The 19,974-nt window shown below is 40.1% G+C and overlaps 1 protein-coding gene across 2 annotated transcripts in view; it reads left to right on the top strand.

Annotated features, from left to right (window-relative positions):
* The first annotated feature begins 1,845 nt into the window (after positions 1-1,845).
* The window catches only part of SLAIN2 (SLAIN motif family member 2), a 79,574-nt gene continuing 61,445 nt past the window's right edge, over positions 1,846-19,974 (top strand). Inside the window, exon 1 of one of the 2 annotated variants that reach the window (XM_003258428.4) lies at positions 1,846-2,664. In XM_003258428.4, the coding sequence (XP_003258476.2) occupies positions 2,276-2,664 (389 nt within the window). In that variant the 5' untranslated portion in view covers positions 1,846-2,275. The remainder of the gene's footprint in view (positions 2,665-19,974) is intronic. The other variant, XM_030801117.1, reaches the window with a different exon arrangement.

The raw sequence follows: 19,974 nt of genomic DNA, 5'->3' as shown, positions 1-19,974 counted from the left end.
AACATGAGGACTCATCAGAATCCTTTACTTTTTGATCCTGGAAGAGATACTGGAGATCCTCCAACTCACGCATTCTAAAGTAAACTAAGGACCAGAGATTTGAGAGCAGCGATCAAGGTCAAGTGCATTTATGCTACAGCTAGAACCCGACATCAGGCTTTCTGATTCTTAATTCATTGTTCCACACTAAAACAAGCTCTTCTTGCCCCACAAACATTAGTGCTAACTTCATAATATCCGGTGAACTATTCTTTTCAAGGAGTATATTTGAAAGGTTCTCCTTACAGAAACTGACTAGTTGGAATCTATTTTACAAAGCATTGAATGCAAGTGAAAACTGCTAAACGTGAAGTAGTCATGATTTTTAACCCTCTGGCAACAAGTTCAGACTGGTCAGAAAGAGCAGTGATATTTAGATGAGCATTACACAGATAATATATATTACTTGACAATTATGTTAGCAAACAATCACATCCTTTGACTAGGTCTGTATAGCTAGAAAAATACTCGACTTATAGTTAGCCAGCAAACTTTTAACACAAATACGTTTTTTGCTACGAATAAATAGCTACCTGGTTTTAAGTAGAACTTACAGTCTACTTAAATTTCAACAAACCAAGTATTGTCTACTGTGTCAGTGTACTAGACATGGTAAGCAAAAATGAACGGTCTCTTTAAATCAAGTAAACAGACAAAAACAAACGAAAAATAATTCTTAGAAAAAAATCCAATTTTTAAAAAAGTGCAAACGCCTATTGAGAACTGTTGACCAGGTAGTGCTAGAATACGCAGAATAATTAGATCTTTGGGGAATTGTCGGGAAGAGGTTTCCTGAATGAGAAAGTATGGGATTTAAGAAAAGGAATCAGATGGCAGGCGGAGAATATGGCACTAGAAAAGCTAAAGGGTAGAAGCAAGTCAGTCATGGCATGAGTCCACACTCACGTGTAACAAGACTGGATCATTGTTATTATACTAAGGGTGGAGGCGGCAACTGAAGAAAAGCTGCAGACACAAGCCAAAGCAGTTCACAATTGACATCTGAAGACCAACGAATGTGATCAAAACAAAGCATTTAAGTTTTGTTTAGGTTTGCTGCCACATTCTAAAGGCAGATTGCACATTCATACAATTTTCTGCATTCTTCAGTATCTGTCGGCGTGTTCAATCAAGTACTTTTAATACACAACTTTTAAAAAAGTCAAGACACACTACGAGGAACTTTTTCCGAAGAAAATGATCCAAAGAGTGGAGTGTTAGTCAATAAACGGAGAAAGAGAGTAAAGAAGCCGTCTACTATCCCCCGCTTCCGCCCCAGTGTGCTGTAAACTTTTAAGTCGGGAAAACTATGTTTTAACCGATGAGATAATGCCTTTAGAAGTGCTTAGCACAGTGTCTGGCCAGTAGGAAGCACTCAAGAAATTATGCTTATTTTGACCTTAGGCCTCTCTTAACTGTCTGAAACTGGGGTTTCTTATTTTCAGGGGAAGAAACAGAACACGAGCAGTCTCAGAGGCCCTCACCAGCCGAGACAATCTCCAATTAAAAGTCGGCATCGATTAAATATTTGCTGAACGAAGTAAACTGTCTCTCCACTGCCGGGCTGAGCGCCCACTCGAGATCCGGCCCGGAACAAGGGCGAGACTGGCCCGCGGGTCCCACACTCCGTGTAAGGGGTGGAGAACACCCCACACGCCCAGATCAACAGGCGAGGCTGCTCGAGGACCGGGTTAGCCACCTCAGCCCCGCCCGCCGCCAGCCTTATTGCTGGCCTCCCCGCCTGCAGGGACCCTCCCTAGCCAGCCCAGCCGCGTCCCACATCCGCCGACACGCCCCTTCCGGCCTAATCCCCGCCCCTCAAGCACTGGCCCCGCCCCGCAGGCCCCGTCCGTGGCCCCGCCCCGCCGCGAGCCGGCGCCGGGTCCTCTCAGCGCCCGCCGGCGGCCGCGTCCATCCCCGACGTTCTGAGGTCACCGACTGGGCCGGCCCGCAGGGGGCGGAGGGACGGAGGGAATATGGCGGCAGGGGCCGGATATTGGCGCCGCCTCCCCCAATCGCGGAGCCGGCGCAGATGAAGCAGTTCGGCTGGGGCCAGCGGCGCTTTGGAACCCGAGGTGGGGGGACCCTGGCGGTGGGGCCTGGTCCTGCTATATGCCGGCGCCTCGGCTAGAGTGAGCGGCGGCGACGCCTCTTTCCTCCGGCTCTTTCCCTGTCGCTGCGAGAGCGAGCGGGCGGCGGAGGCGGAGGCGGCGGCGGCGGCGGCGGCGGGGCCGGGATGGAGGACGTTAACTCCAACGTGAACGCGGACCAGGAGGTGCGGAAGCTGCAGGAGCTGGTGAAGAAGCTGGAGAAGCAGAACGAACAGCTGAGGAGCCGCTCGGGGGCCGTGCAGGGCGCCGGCTCCCTCGGGCCCGGCAGCCCGGTTCGGGCTGGCGGGTCCATTCCCTCCTCCGGCGCGGCGTCTCCTCGGGGCTTCCCCTTGGGCCTCAGCGCCAAGTCGGGCGGCGGGGCCGGGTCGGGCCCGAGGCGGACGAGTAGCGAAGAGCTGCGGGACGCCACCTCCTTGCTGGCGGCGGGCGAGGGCGGCTTGCTGGACGAGGTGGAGCCGCTGCGGCCCGACGAGCTGGAGCGCCTGTCAGGCTGGGAGGAGGAGGAGGAGAGCTGGTGAGCGCGGGGCGTCGGGCCGGAGTTGGGCGGGGACGGGCCCGGGGGCGGAGAGCGTCCTCTGAGGGTCCCTCTGGTCGCGCGCCTCGCTTTGTGTAGCCGGGTCCGCTCTCCGGTGGGGACTTGTGGTTTTCTTCTTTGGCAGAGGGAACGTCAGCTGGAGTTGGGGGTTCGAGGCGTGCGCAAGTAACAGGGTTGTAGCGCGTTGTCCTTTGGATTGTGGACCTTCTGGGTGCTGGACTTTATTGGGGTCTGTGGGTTGGGGCAGCTTGAGAAGGGCTGTTCGCCTGGGAAGGAGTCGGAGGTGGGAAACTGCTTTGTAGGCAGGGATCCTGCTTTGTGTAAGATACTGGCTTTCGGATGGTGGCCCTGGGCATTTTGGATGTAGGAGAGGGGTCTGCTTGATAAGGTATCACCAGGTGTGGGGGTCGGGGGCAGACCAGAGTCGTCTATGTCTATGCAGCGGTTGGTGTTTGGGACCCATTTCTGGCGGGGATGGGGAGACCGTGTGAATCAGCACTCCCCTTTGGGTAGTGGGGTAAAGCTTGCCTTTTTTTGAAGAGGGCAGAGGATGGTGCTGCTTTTTTTTTTTTTTTTTTTTTTTTGGTTACTCTTTGTGTGAAGAGTCAAGGGTGGAACAAGAGCCCTGGCTGTTATTTTCTAACACAAGAATTGAGTCTGGCGTTTTGCAGAGCTCTGAATTGACAGTTATCACATCCATCTTTCATTTCCACGTCCTCCTAGGGGCAGAGAAAAAGAGTCCTATTTAAAAATCTAAACCAAAGCTGTATTGTCATAAGCCACTTCTTGATGAAATTGTGGCCCCCCACCTTAATATCGCTTTCATAAATAGGACATGGGAGGCTTTTCCCCTCGTTTTATTATAAAGATGTGTGTGGGCAATTATTTGTCTTAATTCATTCTTCTTAAAGTTTTAACTTTTAGCTAAAATGTCTCTGCTCTATTGAAATTAAAACTTCTAACTTAGTGAAATCGAAATAATTCATAGACTCTGGTATTGCAGGGCTGGAACTTTGCAGTGTTCTGAGGTAGTTAAGAGCTTTCCTGGATTCGGCCCTGGTTTTGCCACTTACTAGCAGTATGACCTTGAGCAAGTTACTCTGAGGCTCACTTTCTTCTTCTATTTGATGGAGAAAATAATAGCACTTACCTCTATAGAGTTATGAAAATTTAGTAAGATAATTATGTATGCATTTAGCGCTGGATCTGGCACATAGTAAACTGTCTAAAACAAGCTGCTATTTGTTACTCTTAAGCCTAGTTACTTAAATCAAGAAACAGTTCTTACATGATGTTGTAGGCGATTCTGGAGATTCTTAAGTGTTGATCCCTGTTCATAAGGCAGTTATAGTCTTGTTGAGAACGAAGTTTTGTGCAGTTAAATAAACTAGAAAGTGTACAGTGAATTACCCAAAGAGTGATAGAACAAAGGGTACTGACAGTGCTCAGTAACTGGGAAAAAAATAGTAGTCCAAAGTAGTTGGGCCAGACTTTGAGGAGGAGGTGGCTTGGAGTCTGAAAGTGAGGAAAGAGCGGGAAGGGCATTTTATGCTCTTGACAGCTACAAGAGCAGAGTCAGAGGTATTTGTAACTCCCAGTTAGGAAGATTTGAGTAACAGAATTACTCTTGAGTATATGACGACAAACCTTTATTACCAAGTGATATCAAATATTAGAGCTGACTATGGTAGTGACAGTTTTTGATATAAATGTGAAATTGCATTCTCCCAAAGGAATCTTGGGTATGTATGCACTTTAAAAGAACCCAGAATCCTGTAAATATTGTCACATGGCTCTTGCAAGTGATGATAATAAAATGATGCTCATAATAATGAGGATTAGCTGCACCCATCAGCCCATTTTAGATTATGTATTATTAGAACACATTGAGTTCACTTGGAGAAGCCGATTAAGTCTTTGGCTGCTTTGGTTCCTGAGCATGAGTTTTGTTAAGGTAAAGCAAGTCTTCCTTAAATACTGTTCCAGGAGTTTCTTTTGACCAGATGATTCCTGCGTACTGCTTTGATCCTGGCTTCATATCTTGATATTATAGGTGTCCTATACTTTTTCTGAGATTTGTGTGAACTGAAAGTCGAATATAAATCATATTTAAAATGCGTTGGGGTATGTGATTAGGGTAAAAGTTGTAGGGGATGGATGTCAGTCGCAGGAAGATTCAAAGTCAATATTTTTTCCTTTCTTAGCAAGCTAAAAATCTGCCTTTTGTAACTTCTAGCTATTGCACCTTCCTTTTCATCTACAGGAATGTTTCCTCCCGAGTGTATGTGCCATAAAGTGCTAGTTCTGAAGATGTCAGTAAGTGTTATGTGGAAAAAAAGTGGGTGGGTTCCGGGATGGAATAAATGTGGAAAAAACTGGGTTCAACAAAAATAAACAGTTTTCTTTAATGCTGGGCTCCTGGAGATGCTAATGTGTTTTGAACATAGTAAATCTCTAGGGAGTATGGTTTGGTCCTAAAGTTAATTGAGCTCCCCAGGAACTAGTATCTTATAGAACACACATAGAAAACAGTGCTCTACAGCAGTCACTTTCACACTTTTTTTTTTTTTTTTTGACCCAGCTTCATGATAAGAAACACATTGTAACTCACATGTATCTGAATAACTGAAGCAAAAGTTTCACAAAATGTTGATTACTTTTACTACCAGTGATATGCTTCGATATTTTCCGTTTCTATTCTGTTTCATTAGAAAAAAAATGCTGGTTACTACCCAGCTAAGCTGATTTTGTGACCCATTAATGAGTTGCAGTTCTCACTTGGAAAAACACTGTTCTGGAATAACTCAGAAAAGTTTAGGGACGAGAACTAACATCATTGTGCATCACAGTGTGTCAGTCTGTGCCAGGCAGCTTATAAATATTTTTTGCCTCTAATTTTACACATTTATGAGATAGGTATCATTTTCTAGGTAAGAAAACTAATCTCTCTCCAAGCATCAAATAATGCACACTAAATGATGGCACCAGGATTTGAATCCAGGTCTTTATACATCATAGACTATGCTGATCCCACAGTATTTTGCTTTTTCCAAGTATAATCTCCTTTTCACATGAGTGGCCTCTTCACATAGTCGAAGACTACTGTGGTGTCCCTGCTGACCCTTTCTCCCTGCCACACACTCTGAGCATTCCCTTCTCTTCTTCAGAGTAAATAATCCCAGTTTGTTTTATCATTCCTTAGATAATGTAATTCTCTGATCCTTCAACCGTGGTTATTTTTTTCTTAATTAACTCTAAGTTGCTCATTGTCATTATACATGGTTCCCAGAATTGTGCCCAGCATTTTAGATGATATTTGATCAGATGGAGAGTGTGGTGGGTATGAACCAAATGCTGGTTTTTTTTAACCAAATACTTCATTGACAGTTTTAACTTTTGTTACTTATGCTTAATATGAGCCTGAAGTATCAACTTCTCTCCCATATATTTTATACATAAGATGTTAAACTGAGTCTTCCTAACCCTAGTTTTTGTGTAATGGATTTTTTTTTTTAGCTTAAATATAAGGCTTTTATTTTATATATTTTTAGGTGTGCTTAGATTAAATATAAGGCTTTTAAATTTCCTTTTGTTAGTTTTTATTTAAACATTTAATAGTATCCTTTCTGATTTATTTGGTCATCTTCGTATTTGGTAGGCATATCTACTATGTCTTCATTCAAACTGTTGATAAAAATATTAAATTGACAGAATAAATTACTCTGATGTGTGCACGTCAGCTAGACTCACTCTGGATTAACACCAGTCCATTAATCAACACACATGGTTGTTCAATAATTACTAGTTCTATCTATTATCGTCAGGCCCATATGACATTTTGTGTAGACATTATGAAAGATTTTGTAAAATGCCTTGCTATAATTAAGCTATACTCTGCCTACAAGATTCTTACCTACAGTGAAGAATACTACATTACTATTACCAACCTATTAAAATAGCCATTGCAGTTGATTTGTTTGGACTTGTTCATGATGAATGTTCTAGCATTTCATGTATTCACTTTTCCTTTCTTCACAAACTTTTTAAATCCAATTTTGAATTTTGCAAGGAATCAGTTTGGTCTGGACTTTCTAGACACTGCTTATTTTTCTCTTTAGAAGTTACCATATTTCCTTTTATCCAGACTTTTGATCCTGCCCATGTTCACTGTGATATTAGTGATAAAATTTCTCTTCTTTTCCATCATTTGGAGTGGTAGGCCTAAGCCCATTTTAAGCTACATTCTGGCTCACTAGATCAATTTATCTTAGGTTTATGAAGACACTTCAAATTCACACTGACTTCCCATCAATAACCTTTGTTGATAAATGTCTCAATTCTCAGCTAGGTAGGTATGTGGTTTTTATACTTTTTTGTCACTCGTGGCTCTTCACTGCTGAGAGTTAATTTATTGTATGACCTCTTTGTTTATGTATGCTTTTTGTAGAGGGCCATTGGTAAAATTTGCCTGTAATTTAATTTGGTAAGCCTAAGTTAATAAAGCAATTTGTGTAATTATCACCACTTATCTGAATAGTTTGGCAGTCATTCACTGATTAACATACTAACATCTTGGGAAGTTTTATGTTTTCTAGACTCTTCTGTACCAAGGAGATGTTACTTCAAAGTAATGTGGTTTGCGTATGTGTGTGGATTAGATGAATCAGAAGTTAGGTGTCTAATAAGCTTTCTATTTCCCTTTTTTTTTTTTTTTTTTTAAAGAGACAAGGTCTTCCCATGTTGCCCAGGCTAGTGTCGAACTCCTGGGATCAGGCAATCTGCCCACTTCAGCCTCCCAAAGTGCTAGGATTACAGGCATGAGCCACTGTGCCTTGCCCTCTATTCCATTGTTAGCAGTGGTTTTCCGGTCATTCTAAAATGGCTTTAAATTTTTTTCTTTAATGGAACAAATACTTAGAATACCTGTGTGCAGCACAGTGTTGGGAACATTGAGAGACATGATAATGCAAGTTCTTAAAAAATAGAACTTGGCCAAGCAGAGCCCCATGGTTGATAAAAGTATATTGCAGTCACTGTGGTGTGTCCATGTTTTATATGCCAAGCATTTTGCAAGACAGCAGTCCGCAACCTTTTTGGCACCAGGGACCGGTTTCGTGGAAGACAATTTTTCTGTGGACCGGGGTGGGGGTATAATCTACAGCTCACTGCAGCTTCAATACCCCCCCGTCCCCGGCTCAAGTGATTGTCTTACCTCAGCCTCTTGAGTAGCTAGGACCACAGGCACGTGACACCATGCCTGGCTAATTTATTTTTTATGTTTTGTAGAGATAGGGTCTCACTATGTTGCCCAGGCTGGTCTCGAACTCTTGGGCTCAAGTGATCCACCTGCTTCACCCTCCCAAAGTGTTGGGATTACAGGCATGAGCCATCGTGCCCAGCTCCTTTACACATGTTAAATCATTTAATGTGTACAATTTGGAGTCGTAATTATTATTGTTTTTATTGTAAAATATAACAGAATTTACCATGTTAATAATTTTTAAGTTTACAGTTCAGTGGCATTGAGTACATTCACAATGTTGTGCAATCATCACCACCATCCGTCTCTAGACCTTTCATCTTCCTCAATTGAAACTGCGTACCCGTTAAACAGTAATTCCCTGTTCTATGTCTATGAATTTGACCACTCTAGGTAGCTTGTATAAGTAGAATCATACAATATTTGTCTTTTTGTGTCTAGCTTATTTCATTTAGCATTATGTCTTCACAGTACATCCATGTGGTAGAATGTGTCATGTTATCCCCATTTTACAGCAAAAGAAACTAAACCCAAAGTCACATAGCTAATAAAGTGAAATTGAGATTGACACCAAACCTAAAAGTCAAGTCTGATGAAGAACGATTGATCTTGATTTATTTAGCCTATAGATATTTAGCTTGGGGAAGAGAACTTTTTGAGTATTTGTGGGACTCTAATAAGGATTATTACTTATATAACTGTTCATCACTAGACTAATAGGTGTAAATTAGAGGCAGGCAAATTTTGTTTTAGTAGAAGGAAGAATTTTTTAATAGAGCTGTTTTTGGATGATATGGACTACCCTAAAAAAATTGTTGGAAATAACCTTCAAAAGACTGCTGAATGCTCCTGTGGCAGGCGATGTTACAAAGAAGGAAAAAAGTTGAATTGGGTGAATTCTGAGTGTTCTTTTAATTCTGTTGCACTCTATGTGGGAGCATAAGATACCTTCAAGACAGGCTGGGCATGGTGGCTCACACCTGTAATCCTAACACTTTGAGAGGCCAAGGCAGGCAGATCACTTGAGGCCAGGAGTTCGAAACTAGCCTGGTCAACATGGTGAAACCCTGTCTCTACTAAAAATACAAAAATATTAGCTGGGCGTGGTGGTGGGCACCTGTAATCCCAGCTACTTGGGAGGCTGAGGCAGGAGAATTGCTTGAACCCGGGAGGCAGAGGTTGCAGAGAGCTGAGATCGCGCCATTGTACTCCAGCCTGGGCAACAGAGCAAGACTGTCTCAAAAAAAAAAAAAGGATACCTTTAAGACAGAGTGCTAATAAGCTTAAGTGTGAGGAGATATTTAGCAGCGGAAGCATCATGAATGTTTTCCCTTTGAGTCTGTGGCACATTTCTCTGAATATCCTCAGTAATGGCCAGTTGTTTCCTTCTTGAGGGTAGGTTTGAATTTTGAAAACCATTAGAAGTCATTATCTTGCCTGGTGAATAAAAATGAGTTAGCAGGGTATTTAAAAGTCCTCAGCAGTCCAGCGCTAATTTAACTTTTTCCTAGATTTACTTGCTTTTGCCAGAACCTTCAAGAACATTTATGCCCTTTGGCTTTTGATGTTCATCCGTTTTTTTCTCCTCCTTCTCTTAACCAAAATTTTACTTATTCTTCAGGCGCAATGCAGATTTTCTTTCCTTTGTGAAATTCTCCTGAATTTTTAACTTGGTTTACTTCCTCTTCATTGTTAACCTATCACTGTTTATATATCGTTTTTTAGAGTATATTTAACACAACCACCTTGTGCTTTGGTCTGTGTAGTCTAGATTGTGAGCAGTTTAAGCAGGAGGATAGTATCATATTCATCTTTATGTTTCTGAACAGGACCACAGTATAGTAAGAGTTCAGTGACATTAATTTAAATGAAATCAATCAGTGATGTTAGGTTAAAATGAGGCAAAACTAAAACAATGAGACCGGATTTCTTACGTGACCGTTATGCCAGTTACAGATGAGATACTTCACAGATTCTGAATAATGGCAGTATCGAATGTATACTTTCCCATGATGAGTTAAAGAAGAAAATACTGTCTAGATGTAGCGTCTGATTTTTAAAATAAGTTTAAAAATTAGCCAAAATACTGGCATGGCTCTGTTTAGTAGGATTACAGAAGCACTTTGTTTTAAACTTCTTTGTACTTTTTGTGATTTCCAAGTTTTCTGATAAGACATGAATTGCTTTTATAATTTAAAAAATCCTATTGATAAAATTTAAGTCAGTTTTATTACTCTGTGATCATGTAGGAATCATAATATAACATGATACATTAGAAGCCTTTTTACTTGTAGTTTTCCTTGTTACTTAGTGGTAGTAAGATTATATATCACAGATGGATAAATTTTGGCTTCAATAAATATGGTTTCATTTATTGAGTAACTGCCATAGGTGGAGCACTACACTACAATGATAGCATATTTTTGATAGAATTGGAACCCAAGACATGTATTTGATCTTGTGATCTATTATTCTTGTTTGCTTTAAATTTAACAATTTAATTGGGCAAAAAACATTTATTGAACTGAGTAGCACCTAGGACCGAAAGTGGTTTAGAATGCTTCTTAGAATGTTCTGGCCGGGCGCGGTGGCTCACGCTTGTAATCCCAGCACTTTGGGAGGCCTAGGCGGGCGGATCACGAGGTCAGGAGATCGAGACCACGGTGAAACCCCGTCTCTACTAAAAAAAAAATACAAAAAATTAGCCGGGCGTGGTGGTGGGCGCCTGTAATCCCAGCTACTTGGGAGGCTGAGGCAGGAGAATGGCATGAACGTGGGAGGCGGAGCTTGCAGTGAGCCGAGATCGCGCCACTGCCCTCCAGTCCGGGAGACGGAGCAAGACTCCGTCTCAAAAAAAAAAAAAAAGAATGTTCTTAACTTTACATTTCAAAAATTAAATTCCACAAGTGTAACTATTAAAACATTTATCAGATCTACCTAAATAAATCATGTAGTCTGTTTTCATGAAAAACACAACTTTGGTTTTTAGGAGTATCAGATAAGGAACACCAAAGTTGTATAGCTCACATCCTGTGAGCCTTCTGGATCACTGATGTTGCTACTGCTCCTCAGTTCCCATCTTTGGGGCCTCCCTGTATTCAAATTGCTATGCCAAATTGCCCAGGGAACCTGGTGCTGATACCCTGGTAGCCCAAAAAGGCTACTTGCCTTCTACTTCCACTTACGCAGACCCCTGCCTCCTTACCCTTCTGCTAGGAACATATCTATAACTATATAAATTCATGTAATTTTGACATTATTTTTTAAACAGGCAATTTGGGCAGTAAATAGCAGAATTAAGTAGTGTCTTAATATAAATGGATTGCGTTACCTGAATACACTATTCCTTATAGTAATTATCTGTACTAGCCAGAGCACATTGCATGTGACTCCTGTTGGGCTAATTTTCAGTAGCAAAAATGAATTTGTAAAAGAATGTAGGTTTTAAGGCTTTGGTAATAATAAGTTCTTATTTCACCTCTTTCATTTACTCGAAATTACGTCTTCTGAGATCTTTTCGTTTTGGGATCGAAGTTACGGAGGAAATGAACAACTTTAGGACAAACTAGCTTATTTAAGAGGAAGGCTTTAAACTAGGTCTTTAGGAGTGGCTCAAAAATTGCAAAACAGTTTACTTTGATCTGGGAAAGTTCTCACATTATGGAATAAAATAGAAATTAGAGACTTTAGAGAAAAAATATTGATTATATCTCCTTGAAATGTGAAGAATAATAGATGCAATATAATGTAGTACCACAGTATCAGATATGAACTTTTTGGAACTATTTGGAAAGATAAAACAAAGGAAGTTATATTTAGTTAAAAATCAGGTTTATAATTCATGAGAATGAATCAAATCATCTCCCACTTCTGCAGTGTACTAGACTGAAACTCCTCTCCCACACATCCCTCTACTACTCCATTCAGGAGCTTCTGCTCCTCTCTCTGTGAGAGAGTAAGAAAGTACTCAATTATGTGTGGCTCTTGAGGCTTATTTTGTTTGGAAAGTGTGAATGAGAAGCAGGAGTGGGCCAAGCTAGTCTGTAAGTGACCCTTGACTCCAATAAGCTTGAGGAATGGGATTTAATAGGTACTCTCAAGTTAGGTTTTTAATATGCATTTAATATCTAATCGGTACTATATTCTATAGTGATAATCAGACTAAATTGTGTGTTTTTGCTAATACCTATTTAGTAGATACAGAAAGAGTACTTTAGTAATTTTAGGCTGTGAATGCTTGTATCTTTTGAGTGGGCCTGCTCATTTCTCCTCTCAGTGGGAGATAATGAATCTTGTGTTGACCTGTCACAGTGAAACTCTTATTTGCCATTGGTTATACTTAGGACTGATCTGGAGTGGTTTAAAAAGCAAAACCCAAAAAACTGATGAATCCTAGAAACCTGAATCTAGAGGTTTGGAACTTGATGAGCAGGCACCGTAAGTCTTGATGGTAGTGCAGCCTGTGAGTGAAAGAGGCTAACAACCTTTATGTGAGGTATAATAATCTAGTTTTATCTTAATTCTTCTTCAGATTTCTGTCTAACACCATGTCTGGCCAATGGTAACTGCTCTATAAATATTTGTGTAAATTACTGAGTGGAGCATAAGCTTTCAAGGTGTTTGGAGTTTGGCTAGGAGACAGAATGAACATAAAATTCTGTTCTCTCTGAAACCAATAATATTTTCTAGAAGAAAGGTTTATATGGGCTTAAAAGTGAGAGCTGGGACTTTGGATTTGGGCACAGATGGAAAGGTATTTTTGCTGTCTGTGAGAATCAACAAGTTTAGGGAAAAGAGCAAGTGATACATTTGAGTAGGGTAGAGAAAAGGCCTGTGAAGATCTTAACTAAAGGGATGTTTGTTAGGGAACAAGTGAGAAAGTTGAATCATTGGGTTGGAGATCATACTGTGAATGGCCTGTGAAATCTAGGAGGAGAGTTTTTGAATATTGGAATGCTTTTAACAAAATGGTATTTTGGAGAGGTTAGTGTGGCAATAGTACGTAGGCGAGAACATAAGTCATAGCTACCTTTATTGGCTAGAAAACAGCCTCTGAGGTTTGTGTCCACCTCTTGTGCCCTGAAGTATTCAAACCAAAGTATTGAATTCAAACCAAACTATTGAGTCCACAGTAATACTCTTTCCGTTTCATACCAACTGCTTATAATATGTTGCATGAAAACCATCACATCACATCAAGCTAAATGATTAAAGATTAGGCCATTTACCTAAGGAGGAAATAATAGATATCATTTTGGTTTCAAGATGGTTTAGTTCCTCTTAAAAAACATTCACATTGTTTAAAAATGTCATTTTGATCTTATTAATGTTATTGTAAGGATAATCCCAAAGCAGGATTTTGCAACCTTGACATTTGGGTCAGATAACTCTTTGTTGTGGGTGCTATCCTGTGTGTTGTAGGATGTCCAGCAGCATCCCTGGCCAACCAAAAATGTCTCCAGACATTGCCAGGTGTTCCTTTGGGGCAAAATTACCACAGGTTAAGAACCATTGCCTTAAAGGATACTTATGGTGTCAACATGACCAGAAATAACTAGTACTGTATTGCAGTAATAAATTTTGTATTCTAGTTACTTTGCTCCATTTACATTTTCTAAGTCAGAAATAGTGCTTGATACGGTTTGGCTGTGTGTCCCCACCCAAATCTCATCTTGAATTGTACCCCCATAATCCCCACGTGTTGTGGGAGGGACCTGGTAGGAGATAATTGACTCATGGGGCAGCTTCCCCTATCCTGTTCTCTAGATAGTGAGTTAACTCTCACAGTACCTGATAGTTTTATCAGAGGTTTCTGCTTTTGTGTCTTCCCTATTCTCCCTTTGCCTGCTGCAATCCATGTAAGATGTGACTTGCTCCTGCTTGCTTTCCACCATGATTGTGAGGTTTCCCCAGCCATGTGGAACTGTAAGTCCAATTAAACCTCTTTTGTAAATTGCCCAGTCTCAGGGATGTCTTTATCAGCAGCGTGAAAACCGACTAATACTGCGTAGTTCTGAAAATTAAGTATAAGTCAAGGGATTGGGCACTACTTGAGAGTCAATGGAGCACTAACCAGATGAGATGTCAGAACAGTAGATTTAGATTAGAACTGCCTTGGGGAAACTGGAATGAATGGTCACCCAAGAAGTAATCATCAGACGTTTATTGAGTACCTGCCATAGGTGGAGCACTATCTATAATGGTAAGAAATAGTCATAAGAACTTTGATGGTTGGAAAGCTTCATGAAAGCTTCAAAAAGACTTCATGGTCAGTCTTGAAAGGCAAAGTTAAGGCTGGGTTAGATAAAAAAAAGGAAACTTTTTTTTCTCTTTATAGTGAAAATAACTATGAACAAAGAATCCATAGGTTAAACTCTCCACGATGCATGAAACAAACATTTATTTGGTCAGTTTGGCTGAACACAGAAGGTTTTTTTTACTGGAGTAAAGATCAAAGGACACAGTTTTGAATCTGATAACACAGGAGTTTGAAAACTAAGCTGTGGAGTGTATCTGATGGGAAAGTTTTTAAGCTGTGAAACAGTGGTATGTAGATATGTGTTTTAGAGTGTGAAGTGGTAGAGTGTAGATAGATTGGAAATATGAAAGTCTGCTAGGTATGGAGAAAACAGTTAAGATTATTATTATTATTATTATTTTTTTTTTTTGAGACAGAGTCTTGCTCTGTCGCCCAGGCTGGAGTGCAGTGGCGCCATCTCGGCTCACTGCAAGCTCTGCCTCCTGGGTTCACGCCATTCTCCTGCCTCAGCCTCTCCGAGTAGCTGGGACTACAGGCGCCTGCTACCACGCCTGGCTAATTTTTTTTTTTTGTATTTTTAGTAGAGACGGGGTTTCACCGTGGTCTCGATCTTCTGACCTCGTTATCCGCCCGCCTCTGCCTCCCAAAGTGCTGGGATTACAAGCGTGAGCCACCGCGCCCGGCCACAATTAAGATTATTGTAACAGTCCATACTTGATGAGATGGGGCCTAGACTAGAGCAAGGTCAGTGGAAATGAAAAGGAAGGGATCGATTTAATAAGGATTACTGAATCAATAGGATATGTTAATTGAATATGTAGAGAGAAAACAGTCAATATTGGCTCAAAATTTTTCATTTATTGACTGGAAAAGATGATGCTATTTTGAGGGTTTTTGGGGGGATGGATGTAAGAAGCAGTTTAGAGCTCTGACTGACACCAAGGAGAAAGATCAGAAGTATCAGAAAATTATGTATGTCCAAAAACCAATAGTTGGTTATGGCAAAACAGCAACAAAAACTTTCAAATTAAAAAAAAAAGTTATCTGATAAACATGGAATAAAATAGTAGGAACAAGTATTTAGTTGTATCTTAAGAGTTGATAGAATAACAAAAAGATCCTGGGCTACATAAAGTGAAGGAATAGAAGAGCTCATTTTTACAATATATGTGCATTTTCAGACCCTCAAATCATCACTTCTAGCTTGGGTAATTAAACTGTTGTAAGTGATGTAGAAAAAACTGATGGGAAAGGGAAAAAGTTAAGGGATTAGAGTGGTTAAACTTAGCCTCTTACAGAAATTGGGATAATTTGATTACCGTCACTTGGGAGAGAGATCTTTGTTAATTGTTAGGGTATTTTTTTTTTTTCCTCAGTCTGAGTCTTGCTGTGTTGCCCAGGCTGGAGTGCAGTGGAGCAATCTCAGGTCACTGCAACCTTTGCAGCCTGGGTTCAAGCAATTCTCCTGCCTCAGCCTCCCGAGTAGCTGGGATTACAGACACCCACCACCATGTCCAGCTACTTTTTATATTTTTAGTAGAGATGGGGTTTCACCATGTTGTCCAGGCTGGTCTCATCCTGACCTCAGATGATCCGCCTACCTCGGCCTCCCGAAGTGCTGAGATTACAGGCATGAACCAGTGCGCCTAGCCTGTTATGGGTATTTTGAAAGGAACAAATAATGAAATGATTATGAATTAAAATAGGAAAAAATTGATTCAGTTGATCTACAGCTGGTAACCAAATGGTTAGGACCAAGAAAAAGTAAAATTTTCTTTTTTTTTTTTGTTTTTTTTGAGAAGGGGTCTTGCTCTTGTCACCCAGGCTGGAGTGCAGTGGCACCATCTCAGCTCACTGCAACCTCCGCCTCCCGAGTTCAAGCGATTCTCTTGCAGGGATTACAGGTGACTGCCACCACACCTGGCTGATTTTTGTGTTTTTAGTAGAGATGGGGTTTTGCCATGTTGGCCAGGCTGGTCTCTAATTCCTGACCTCGTGATCCGCTTGCCTCAGCCTTCTGAAGTGCTGGGATTACAGATGTGAGCCACTGTACCTGGCCGAAAATTTTCATTGTTATATTTCAGGAAAAAAAATGCCATGCTCTTTTATGAATTCTTCATACTTATTTCCTTGCATTCCTTTTTTACTGTGCACCAGGAAGTTTTCTTTGGGGTTGAGGAGGCATAAGGGATGACACTGTGAAATATTCTCATTCCTGTTCTTGAGAAGCTTAGAATCCCATGTGAAGACAGTTATAAAATTATATAGAAATTGGGTATATACACAGAATCACAGACTCTAACAATGGAGGATTAGATTAGGTTTTCTTTTAGGACAATGTCAATTCTAATAATACTGTTCCTTCTTCCCCACAAGTGTATTTTGTGCTTTCAGACCATCTCAGAATACAGTATAGTTCAGGAATCCTCACATACCCATTCTTATCTTTATATATAATTCAAAAGAAAAAAGAAAGAGAATGTCTAGCCTGGTATTCTTAAATATTAACTTTAGTTGTATAAGCAGAATACAGTATACCCGTCTCTCTTACCTCCTACTCTGGCATGTAACATAAAAACATTGTTAAACTTTCTTTAGCATTTCAATGTTAAGGTTAAACACGTATGTAATATACACATTTTATATGTTTATAAATATATAAATGTAGATTATATCTAATTACATATATTTATATTTTTCTCATTCTTATCTGGTTTATATTTTCACAAAATTGGTAAAATATTTTAATTTTATTATAACTCAATAATTTTAGAACCTATAGGAATACTACAGATAGAAAATTCTCTGATATGACAATTTTTAAATCTTTACTGTGTTAATAAACCTTTGTTATCAGTGTTTTGTGGGTTCAAACTTTATATTCCTGTATCTTTTCCAATACAAGATAATGTATTCGTAGATGCTTTATCAACCATATGAAAAAGTGTTAATTTTTTAAACCTAAATCATTAAGTTGACAAACTATTAAAAGTCATTGTAGCACTATGCATTATTATCTTGGATTTGAATAATATATAATTTGCTGAAAATATGACGTTTTAGCCAGGAACTAACATGGTTTCTGTGGGTAAGATCCTGTTTTAGCCACTAAAAAGCAAAGTACTCTAAAAGAAACTGCATGGATCACGCATGTATGTAATGTTTATATGTATATATTATATATGCACATATCCATACATATACCCATGTATGTTTTCTATGGACTAAAAACTTCTTGTGTTAGTAATTGCTATCTATATATGCAGTTGCAGCCAAAAAGATCTGTACTAGTATACATAAAGACTGTATTGCAGCTGTTGCCACAGTTTGCGAGTCTGGAATAGTTTGAGACTCCCTGTCTTCCTGATACCTTCTCTCAAAAAGAAGCAACTCAGTTTCTGATTGACGCAGTCTAGGTTGGTCTCACTGTAACTAGTGTTTCCCAGCATGCCCAGGTGCATAGTTATGGCTCAGCTCTAGAAGTTTGTTTTTTAAAGACTTAATTCTCAACCTCAAGTTTAGTGACATTCCACGGAATATCAAAATTGTTTTAATTCTCTTAAAATTAAATAAACCATGCCATAGTGGAATGGGAATAAAGTGAGTCATGAAATGAAAACGGAATCATAATAGCTATTTCTAAAAGTTTGAAGTTCTTTAAAAGGTTTTCTACAGCATACTCTGCTTGCTTCGCACTGTTTTTTGGGTTCACCATGTTGTTTTGTGTTCTGTCACACATACTGTTTATATACACATATATTCTACCCTGCAACTAATGTCACTTCAGTGCTTGAAAATAGCTCTGTTCTAAAACTTTATTAATGAGTTTGCCTTGCTAATAATTATTAGTATTATTGATATTTTAATATTCCTCTAAAAACCAGAAGAACATATTATATATATTTATATAAATACAGTATTGTATGTCTTTTAGTTAGCTAATGGGCCAAATATAATAATAAAGTAGCACTATGAACAATCTAGAAGTTAAAAAAGACACTATATATTTGAACTGAATATGTTTTTCTTCAATTTAATTGTGATTTTTGGTTGTAGTAGTAGGTGGGATTGATTGAAACCTTATATTTTATAGTTGGTAAGGCTTAAGAGAGCAGGGAACATTGTGGCTGTTAAAATGATTATATTGAAGTCTTTTTTTTTTTTTTTCCCGTTTCAAGAGACAGGGTTTCTCTCTGTTGCCCAGGCTGGGGTGCAGTGGCACAGTCATAGCTCACTGCAGCCTTGAACTCCTGGGCTCAAGCAGTACTCCCACCTCAGCCTCCCAAGTAGCTGGGACTATAGGCACCTGCCACCATGCTCGGCTGATTTTTTTTTTTTTCCCCAAGACGGAGTTTTGCGCTTGTTGCCCAGGCTGGAGTACAGTGGCATGATCTCGACTCACTGCAGCCTCCACTTCCACTTCCCGGGTTCAAGTGATTCTCCTGCCTTACCCACCTGAGTAGCTGGGACTATAGGCATGTACCACCACACCCGGCTAATTTTGCATTTTTAGTAGAGATGGGGTTTCTCCATGTTGGTCAGGCTGGTCTTGTACTCCTGACCCCAGGTGTTCCGCCGACTCGGCCTCCCAAAGGCTGGGATTACAGGTGTGAGCCACCGCACCCGGCCCCACTGATGTTTTTAAAAAACTTTTGTAGAGACAGTGTCTCACTATGTTGCCCAAGTTGGTCTTGAACTCCTGGCCTCAAGTGATCCTCCCACCTCAGCCTTCCACAGTATTGGGATTACAGGTGTGAGCCACCACGCCTGGCCCTATTAAAGTCTTTAACTTAGGAATCTTTTATATTCTTTTTTTAGCAATGCTTTTAGACAGCAAAGTATAATACTTAAGAGTACTGCTTCTGGAGCAATTTTGATTTTGCCATTTAATAGCTGTGCCACCTTGGACAAGTTACTTAGCTCACTTGTCTCAGTGACCTCATCTGTAGAATGGAGATTATAATAATACCGATCTTATAATTTTGTAATGAAGATTGAAAGAGTTACTATATTTAAAATACTGAAGCAATGCCTGACATGTAATGAGCATTTGATACAGTATAAATCATAATAATTACTGTTACATTGACTAAGAAAGCTTGTTAAAGCATTATAAGCAATGTATCCTAATGGTTTAGAATTATTAAATTATATTTGCTTGTGAGTAAAACCAAAGATACTTGTATTTTTTAATTTTTTTAATTTTTTTTTTGAGGTGGAGTTTCACTCTTGTTCAGGCTGGAGTGCAATGGTGTAATCTCAGCTCGCTACACCCTCCTTCTCCCGGGTTCAAGAGATTCTCCTGCCTCAGCCTCCTGAGTAGCTGGGATTACAGGCTCCCGCAGCCACGCCTGGCTAATTTTTGTATTTTTAGTAGAGATGGATTTTCACCATGTTGGCCAGGCTGGTCTTGAATTCCTGACATCGGGCGATCTGCCTGCCTCAGCCTCCCAAAGTGCTGGGATTACAGGCGTGAGCCACCACGCCCAGCCTAAAGATAATAAGATAAACTTTTATTAAAGTTTTTTAAATGATAGAATTATTAAAATGGAAACAAAATTACAATCTCAAAGTGGCCACTTTAATTTACTTTGGTATCCTCCCTTTATCTCTTTTCATATTGCTTTTCAGTGTGAATTCAGATCCAAATATTTGAACATGTATAAGTGTCTGTGTTGGGGATTGTGCATTGAACATTGTGAAGACAGTGTCTGTTCTTTTGCATTGAATGTACCTTACTCAGTGAATAGGTAGACGGGGATGATTTAGG

This window comes from Nomascus leucogenys, chromosome 20 (assembly GCF_006542625.1).
Source record: "Nomascus leucogenys isolate Asia chromosome 20, Asia_NLE_v1, whole genome shotgun sequence".
Taxonomy (NCBI): domain Eukaryota; kingdom Metazoa; phylum Chordata; class Mammalia; order Primates; family Hylobatidae; genus Nomascus; species Nomascus leucogenys.
This window is presented reverse-complemented; position numbering and strand designations above follow the sequence as displayed.